Consider the following 9,875-nt stretch of genomic DNA (forward strand, 5'->3'; position numbering starts at 1 on the left):
CATTTTCTACAATACTTAGATAATTAGATCCGTAGAGTAGTAAGTTAGGGTCTGTAGAATTTGCAAGTGTGTTTATTGTTATATTTCGTATTGTAGCATATTTTGGACAATGCAAAAGGTAATGATCAGTGTTTTCTACTGACCCACACGAACAAAAAGGGGATGGACAAAGGTTTCTATTGAACATATAAAGATTTAAAGTACTACATTCTAAACGTAGTTGAGAGTGGAGTATTTGACCTATGCGAGACCCTATATGATAGTATTCGGGAACAGTTATCTTGTTTTTGTTTAGATATTTTTTGAAGCTTAGTATGGAAGGATTGTTCTGTACATTGCTTGGTATTGTGTTCCAAATTCGTATGGTGTTGGGAAGAAAAGAGTCGTAATATAGCTTAGTTCTTGCGTAGATTTCTCGTATTGAGTTAGTGCTTCGTGTATTATGTGATTCATTGGAGAGTAGCTGAGTATGCAAAAGGTTTAATAGATAATTGGGAACTTTGCCGTGAAACATTTTAAACAAAAGAATAAGCCGATGGTCTTCCCGACGCTTAGATAAAGGAACCCAGCCTGCTTCTTTGTATAGGAGAGTTTTGGAGGCAAGTCTATTACCCCCTGTCACAATTCGCGCCGCTTCAAGCTGAATGTTCTCGATTTTTAAACTAAGATATTCTGGTATATTATCCCAAATAATATCGGCATATTCCAGGACTGGTCTAATAAAGGAGAAGTACAATTTTTGAAGACTATTTCTATCTAGTATATATTTTACCTTGCGCATTAGGCCCAATTTCGCGTATGCTTTAGATAGAATTTCATTGATATGCAAGTTCCACGATAGATTGCTACTTATAGTTACTCCGAGGTGTTTATGCGATTCTACATCTTTGAGATGGACATCGTCGAATATTAATGAGGGATGAAAAGGTTTCTTTAGTTTAAGGGAAATAGTCATACATTCCGTTTTGTTAGGATTGAAGGATACCAGCCATTTTTTCGACCACTCGTTTATTTTTTCAAGGTCAGAGTTTAGTAAAGTTCCGGACGTAAATGGATTTTCAACAATTATGTAAACTGAAGTGTCGTCGGCAAAAAGTTTGATGTTGCATTCGATATCAACCACTAGGTCGTTTATGAAAATAAGGAAGAGGAGTGGACCTAGAATGCTGCCTTGTGGAACTCCTGCTTTGACATTCATAAATTCTGATCGAGATCCGTTAATAACAACACATTGTTTTCTATCATGGAGATAACTGCGGAACCAAAGTAATAAGTTTCCTCGTATACCTATTTTTTCAAGTTTATACAATAGACCTTTATGCCAAACCTTATCAAAAGCTTTACTGATATCAAAAAATACCACTCTGATCTCTTTGCCTTGATCAATAGCCCGATAAAAGTCGTTTGTTATACATAGTAATTGATTTATTGTGGAATCATTTGGACGGAATCCAGATTGTTGTGGAATTAATATGTTATTAGAATGAAGATAATTATATATGTGCTTAAAGATGCATCTTTCCATACACTTTCCAAGTACACTTAACAATGAGATGGGTCTGTAATTACTCGCAATATTAGCTGATCCTTTTTTAAATACTGGGACAACATTTGAAGTTTTCCATAGACTCGGGAAGGATGAGTTTTGAAGGGAAAGGTTGAAGAGTTTAGTAAGAGGATATGTAAGTTCTGATGAAGCTTGTTTGAGAAGCATTGGATTTAGGTTATCAGGGCCGGTAGCTTTGCTAGTATTTAACATTTGTAAAGTGTCCTTAAGTTCTGATGAAGCTTGTTTGAGAAGCATTGGATTTAGGTTATCAGGGCCGGTAGCTTTGCTAGTATTTAACATTTGTAAAGTGTCCTTAACATCTTGAGAAGAAATAACGATTCTATCGATAGTGCTCTGCGAAGTAATATTTGGGTTATCTGGTAGATCAGTATTTTCGTCATTGACTTGTGACTGTAGACAAAAATATGTATTGAATATAGTTGATTTTTCAAAATCGTCGCTTGTCGGTGTACTATTTTCATTTAATTTGATAGGAGGATAAGAAGATTTGTTAAGTTTTTTAATATTACTAACTCTTTTCAATAATGACCACCATTCTTTTTGAGACAGGTTTTTTAATTTGATTTGGTTTGCTAGTTTTAAGTAGTATGTTTGTCTTGCATTCCTTACTTTGTTTACACATTCATTTCTAGCTTTTCTGTACTTAACCCAGTCTGCTGGAGATTTCGTTTTTTTTGCTTTTTTGTGCAATCGTTTGCGTTGCCTTATTGCTTTGCGGACTGCATTGTGCAGCCACGGGGGGTCGCTAGGGCGATAAGTGATTACCTTATTTGGTATATTTTCTGACGCAGAATCTAGTATTTTATTTGTAATTTCATTACAGACTTGATTTATATCATCCCAAATTATACTATCCCAATCTTGATTTTGCAAGCTGGTTTACAACCACGACTTCTAGCCAGACAGGTGTGTTTCAGACTGAGACAAAGCATACAGACTCAAACCTGTAATTATTCTTTTAAAACATAATTCTTTAAATAAATACAATTCTAAACTAGATTAAAATAAATAAATAAAGTTAATATATAAGTATGAGTGTGTACTCGGAGTGAATGTTTTGAATACAGTACAATGTAAATATCGGTGAGCAGTATATGTCTTATATATTTAATTGTATAGTAGACAAGATCTTATATATATATTGTATAAATTATAAATAGGTCAAGTCATATATAATGAGCCTGATCCGCTGATTGATACTACGTATATGCAGTGTCGTGCACCTAGTTCCATAAATTGGTAACTATCTGTTGAAATTCATTTTTGTAAATAGTTTTCATATAATCTATATATTAGAGTGATGTTTCTAAGAGTTGGAAATATTATTTAACATAAAATTCAGATTTATCGTGTATTGCGATTAAATGTAAAGCGATATAATTGACCTATAAGTAAATGTATGTTATACATGTTTGTGATGTCTATAATGTTTGTGTTGTTATAGTGGCGGAAGGTTTTTTAGACGAAAATGACAGAAACAAGCAATTATAAAAATTTTCAGTATACTCTCCTTTTCATTATACTTTATTCATTATTCAAAAGTGGAAACGTTTGGTTAGTTTGTAACATATTCTATAGGTTCTGTGTGACATGTATAAAACTAAATCTTGAGAGAGTGATAGGCGTTTAGCATAAAATGTCTGAATTTTTTAAAGTTAAATTTTTAAGAATTTTACTTTTGAAGCCCTATAGCTATAAAATGACATCACAGACCCACATGTTTTATTATGTCAAAATGATACTGCATACAAATCTAGGCAAACTGGATAAATCTTTTAAAATTCTTGATATTCAAAAGGTTTTTATTCCAAATCAAATTGTAACTATTATAGATACTGTCTATTTGAAGTGCAAAAAGGTCACAAAAATGTTAGCCTCGTACATAATTTTTCGTTATTCCTATAGTCAGTGTGACCATTGTGCATAATTAAACACAATATTTGAAGAAATAAGTTTGCTTAATAAAAAATGCTGACAGCAAATTTAGGTGCATAAAGGTCAAATGCAATAGCCATATCTCAGAGAGATGAATACTGACACCCCCTTCCCCCCCCCCCTTTATCTTGGTATTTTTAAAGTTTGTTTTGTCTTCAGATTTCTATGATATACTTCTCAAAATTTCTTGATACAATAACATTGCATTGAGGAGTGATATACCTTAACGAGAAGAACTAGTAAGTTGTAAGGACTTGTTTCTGATCCCTTTGAGCAATTAATAAAATAAGTTCAAAACTAAACAACTGAGAGAACGGATTTTTCTGTGTGTTTCTGTGTGTAAAAAAACTTTTAAAGGTAAAATATATGAATTTTATTCTAAGTAAAATACAAACCTTACAGAATTATAGATTATAAACCTACTGGATTTCTGAAATGTCATGATACATTTTATCAATATAAAAAGGGATCGAAAGGACAACACTTTCTAAAGAATAAGATTCGCTGATGTAAAATTGAAAATAATTTTATGCATTGAATTATGTATGGCATTAAATCTTTTACAGCTATTATCTCTGGTATGCTAGGTTAGATAAAACCTTATACACTGGACCATATCGCTTTATATCAATTGTTCGTTTAAACAGCCTTTTTCAATTCAGGAAGAAGTTGTTGTTTATGTCAGGTGTTTTCTTCCATATTTCTTTCGAGAGATAAGTCTATTTGAAACCATTTCACAATGGCTCAAGGTGGATGTAGTAAACTTGGCAAAGTCTTTCTTGTCATAATTAACCTAGTTTTCCTGGTAAGTAATCTTTAAATTCATCATTTGTTTTTACTTAGTACGAAAGTATCGCTTCTCAAAAAAAAAATAAAATTCAAGTTAATGAGGTGTAAAAGTAGATAAAGCCGAAAGAAAAGTAAGGACTAGCAATTTTATTGTGCCATAAATTCCTGGTCTTCAGTCTTAAAATACAGTATTTTTAACTATCTTTTTGCATGTAAAAATTGTATCGTATTTTATGAATTAACATTTAAGTTGTTTGTTTTGTTTGGGTTTTTTTTCGTTGTTTAATGATGAAATGTGTCCTTCTTGGTTTCTAATTCAGATCCCTTAGCTTTAAAACACGAAATACAATCCCTTTATAACGAAAATAGAAAAAAAGGGTATAATTACTTCTTGTTTTGAATTCAACGGCATTAAAAGCTGAGTGGGTCAAGAATGATGCCTATCATTGGTTTCTTTATCTTTAGCATTTCATCAGAGAAGACAAATATTCTTTATGTGTAGCTATTGATACAGTTTTATTAAGATATATAATAGTTAAATACTAGTTTTCAAGCTGGGTGAGAATGCGGAAGTTGTAGGGTATTAGAACGATCTTGGCCACCATAAGGTCTCTCTTCTGTTAAAGGTTTCCTTGAAGTTTGTTTTATCCAACAAAGAATTTAAATATTGATCTATTGGCATAAATATGTATGAATTAGTATGACCTTGTGTAAGGCTGCATCTCAAAGTCATATATTGTTTTGCGGGAAAAAATTGCAGTCTTCTTTGTTAGCTTTTTTATTAAAAAAAAAACAACTTTTTATTTAAAAATAATTATCAGTTTGAAATCAGTTTCAAGAAACGCTTCCCATTGCATTGTAAATGTCGATGGAGTTTGTAATTTAAAACAGGTTTTTAAAAAATGGCAAATCCAACACCCATTTTTCTATTTTTGAAAGAAATGAAATTTAAGGATTGCTTTGAAAACGAGTTTTTTTTCAGTTCACTGATCTTCTATGTCAGCGTAGAATTACGTCTACCGACAACTCGTTCCAAGTCGTTAATCCTTACTTTATGATTACGCACTGTATCAAATTCAGAGTTTGAATTTTAACAATGTTGAATGTCTCCAACTTCTGAGAGAATAATAGAATCATTCATTATTACGAGTGTGGGATAGTGAAATTCCACCGAGGGGACAAGATTCACAGTCTAGGACGAGGCTTTGCCGAGTCCTAGACCGTGAATCTTGGCCCCGAGGTGAAATTTCACTATCCCACACGAGTATATAATGAATGATTATTTTTCTCGCATTATATTACCTTAAAAAAAGAAAAATAATCATTCATTATATACTCGTGTGGGATAGTGAAATTTCACCTCGGGGCCAAGATTCACGGTCTAGGACTCGGCAAAGCCTCGTCCTAGACTGTGAATCTTGTCCCCTCGGTGGAATTTCACTATCCCTCACTCGTAATAATGAATGATTATTTTTCTCGCATTATATTACCTTAAAAAATGATGTTTGACAACTTTCTGTTATGACGTTCAAAAGATTACTTTCAGTTTATCCCTCCACGTGCTTCAAATAGTGCAAGTCAAAATGAGAGCATACGACAGTTTTTTAAATTAAAAATAGATAAATTGTAATTTATAAAGCAACACAATTACTTAATGGATAATCCCAATGCACCATTTTGCATTTCCCTACAGCAGACAACGTTTGTTTACGTTTTAAATCGGCGTAGTAATACACAGTGTAAGACAGAAAAATCTCACACTGCTGTCTCACACCGGACAAACCGATCTCACACCGGTGATAATGCGAGAAACTCTCATCACAAATCATCTTGCCTAATTGTTTCACATCATCAAATCAGTTATATACAATATTTATTCTAAATTGCAAATATGAGATAGAATAAACTATTCTATATTTCTTTCATATTTGAACACCCGTTTATATACAAAAATTATAACCTTTTTGGTCATGCTGAAAATAAAATGAACCAATTTTTTCGTTTTGTGTGAAAAATTACAGGCTCTTGGCTTGGGACTCTTGATTGCTGGAATATTGGTGAAAATAAACGCTCTTTCCTCTGATGTGACACCCGCCCTGAACAGCGTGGAAGTAGCTGGATACAAGCTAGGGGACCTTGCCAACAATCTGTCCATTGTTTTCATCGTGATTGGGGCGTTCATTGTGTTGGTGTCAGGTCTAGGGGTGATTGGAGGTTGCTGTGAAGTCAGATGGATGCTTATTGTGGTACTGATATAAAAACAATTGCATTTTGATTTCATGAAACGATGTGCAAAGTTTACTTAGAAAATGATAAATTTAAACAATGATATTTTGGAACCTTGTTTTAGAATTTTAACCTCATTTTCTATTTCGCAAGGAATGTCATATTTTGATACTTGAATATAATGACAGTCTTTGTATATCAATGTCGAACAGAATAAAATTTAATCATCACGTGACTTTATTTTTAGTATGCCATATTGGTGCTGATTCTGCTCATCATGAAAATAGCAGCAGTGGCGTTGTGGTTCAAAATGAGGACCGATGTAAGTAGGATAACAAATATTTTTAATCTGCCGGGTTGCTCTCAACATGCTTGACTTATAAGTCTATAACTAACACTGCGTAATGAATTGATTCATTTTTTTTTTCATTTGTGTACCTGTATCATTAATGGATTGATTGATTTTTTTTGTAGTTTTAATGTTTTAGTGAGATGTTAATATCCCAATTGAGAATTTGGTTTGCTTTATATAAAAAGATGATTTTGATACAAATCTTATGTAAGAATGATCCTATACAGATGAAATTCGGCCGTGTTTTAGTTTAATTATCATGCTTCTTATGCTGAATGTTTAACTAATTTTAATTGTCTTTATAAGATTCCATGGTTTTTTTATTTCAGTTTGAGGAGACTGTTAAAGAGGAATTGTTTAAATCTCTAAATGATGAATATGAAAACGACTTTCTTAACAGCACCAATCCTATCTCAAATGCTTGGAATTACGCCTTTTTAACGGTATGTCTTTACTTTGAAATTTGTTTGAAAAATAAAGAATAAGTAATGCATATATTAACAGACCACATGATGAGTTGAGTTTTCCGTTTCTTTGAGGCAAGAGTTTTATTCAATAATATACCAATATGCTTATATACCAGTTTGATTGCTGTGGAGTTAATCCTGTTATGAACAAGACGGACAACGACTTTACAGCGACTCCCTGGTGCACCAAAGACCCAGGCACATGTCATCAGATGGGCGGTACAATGATTCCTAGGTCGTGTTGTACCGGGGTGGACCAATCAAATTACATTGCGAATGCAAATCCAGAGTGTTATCGAGATGTTAAAGGAAAATATAACGAGATGGTAAAAACGCTGGATTAGTCGATTTTTCTGTTGTAGGGAATTCATTTTCTTAACAGTGTAATCCAAAAATCATCTTTTAATCTTGTCAACTCTATAGAATATATATACAAAATAATTGAGAAATGGAAACAAAGATAGGATAAAACAAATGAATATCCAGATCGAAGTATTTTAAACAGCAAACTAAATATCTTGCATTATTATTGGGTTTTTTTTCATAACCTAATATTTTTTAACTTACAGGGATGTTACGATGCTGTGAAGGATTTAATTTCCACGTACGGGAATGTGTTCATTGCCATTTCAATAGTGGTGATGGTTGTTGAGGTAAAATGGTGATTCCATCTATTTTCTACGGATCTTGAAATATCAATTTTTTACAAATGATACAAAAAATACACTGTCGGATAAAATCACGTGCCTTATTTAGACACTCTCTTAAAAAATAGAAAATAAATTGTAATTAAACGCAGCGGGGAAGATTTTTACCGTTGTGGTTAAAAAATTTTAAATCAGTATACTATATCTTGATTTAATACACTGTACTCCAATTCTATGATAATTTTTTAATAATTTTGTGTTTTTTGTAGGTCTTTGCTGTATTGTTTGCAATTATTATCTGCCGTCAAGCTGGTTCGGATTAGAAGTAAACGTAAGACCATCCACAAAATACGGATCAGGAAAAATCTTTACCAATGACTATGGCCATAAAACTGATTTCAATGATTTATATGGGATATTCCACCAACATATTTTATTCAGCTCACGGTCTTTTAAAAATTGTGTTTGTAGTTCGACTTTTATTGATCTGTGTTTGCTAAATCTATTGATCCATCGTGATTTCTTTTTTTAGACTAAAAACCAGATAACAGCATTGACCTTTCATTACGTGACTTCTTTGTAACAGAATGTAATTTAGTACATTGTAAATTTTACTCTATGATTATGACGAATTTTAAAATATCATTATACAATTTGAGATAATCATTTAATACTTGCCTTCAAAAGAATGACGTAATTTATATTTTGTCTGCTTATCATAGTCAAATAAAAAAAATCTTCAAAAAAAAAAACTTGAATCAAGTAGACTAGCTCAAACATACATAAGCTATAAATTGGTCGTAAATGTAATCTTAAGGTGCGTAGAGCGACAGGCAATTGAACAATGCGGTGTTATCTTACTGAAATTCAATTCTTCCTCATTTCAATACGATTTTAAACAGTAAGAGTGAACGTTTGTGTTAAAAATGGCGTTTTTAAAAAACAATATCCAAATGTTTTCTAAATACATCTGTGACAGCATTATTAAACTGATTCATTTAAACCGAAACCATTTAGAAACATATTTTTTATGTATAACTATTCTCTGTCCAAGATGTCCTCGCATCGATTTTTCTTCAATTATTTGATATATATAAAATAAATGTTTTATCCAACCGATGAATATTTCATGATATAATCCCAAGAATGTTCCTTTAGAACGCCCCTTTAAGCTTGTCTGGTTAAATAAAGCCGCTAATTGAAAAAAAATGTCTACGGGTGATTTTGCAATGCTAACAACATGAAAGTACCCGGATGACATTAATGTCAAAAATTTTGCGTGCAAAAAATAGACAATATAAACCAAACATAATACGGGGTTTTCCCCTTTTGTTTAAGATATGATATGTGTTCTATTCAGCAGTTGATATGTAAACAAAAACATGGCACAATCCATGTTTACATTATAAAGACTGTCAGTTCTGTAAGTAATGTAAAACTTGTCAACTGACATTCAACTTTCAGTTGTTAACACTGTAAAATTCAAATAGAAAAATAAAAGTTTGGTTTATAATCATAAAATACTAGTAAATATGTGGAAAAAAACCCTAGGTAAAATAGAGTTTAAAGGGGCATGGTCACGATTTTGGTCAAGTTTTATTTTTCTGTTTTAATTATTTGCAATGCTTTAGGAATGCATTTTTAATGATCAAATGAAATTTGGGTGCCAGTCGTTGAGTTTTGAGCAAGATACAGGGCTTACAATTCTTCATCATGTAAACAAGGCCCGTGCCCTGTTTTTGTTTACATTGGTTCAATATACCAGTAAAAAAACTTTTTAAGCTGGTTTGTCTATCTTATTATTCATTTTAAGCATAAATAAACAGTTCATAACGATAAACACATTCATTTTAGGTCTAGAACTGGAATTTTCATTTCAACATTCAAAA

The 9,875-nt window shown here is 32.1% G+C and overlaps 1 protein-coding gene across 1 annotated transcript; it reads left to right on the forward strand.

The window, feature by feature from the left end:
* Positions 1–4,150: 4,150 nt before the first annotated feature.
* Positions 4,151–8,539, forward strand: LOC105338421 (tetraspanin-18B). The gene is made up of 7 exons (XM_011443529.4): positions 4,151–4,310; positions 6,316–6,540; positions 6,768–6,842; positions 7,202–7,315; positions 7,456–7,665; positions 7,909–7,992; positions 8,256–8,539. The coding sequence occupies exons 1-7, from the start codon at positions 4,245–4,247 to the stop codon at positions 8,307–8,309; spliced, it is 828 nt and encodes a 275-aa protein (XP_011441831.3). The 5' UTR covers positions 4,151–4,244; the 3' UTR covers positions 8,310–8,539.
* The last annotated feature ends 1,336 nt before the right edge of the window (positions 8,540–9,875 follow it).

The sequence above is a fragment of the Magallana gigas genome, chromosome 2 (assembly GCF_963853765.1).
Source record: "Magallana gigas chromosome 2, xbMagGiga1.1, whole genome shotgun sequence".
NCBI lineage: Eukaryota > Metazoa > Mollusca > Bivalvia > Ostreida > Ostreidae > Magallana > Magallana gigas.

Excerpts from the sequence above, each read along its gene's own strand:
- LOC105338421 (XM_011443529.4), top strand. The coding sequence starts at position 4,245 with ATGGCTCAAGGTGGATGTAGTAAACTTGGCAAAGTCTTTCTTGTCATA. Across the intron at positions 4,311-6,315 it reads TAATTAACCTAGTTTTCCTG|GCTCTTGGCTTGGGACTCTT; the intron begins GTAAGTAATCTT and ends GAAAAATTACAG. Across the intron at positions 7,666-7,908 it reads AAGGAAAATATAACGAGATG|GGATGTTACGATGCTGTGAA; the intron begins GTAAAAACGCTG and ends TTTAACTTACAG.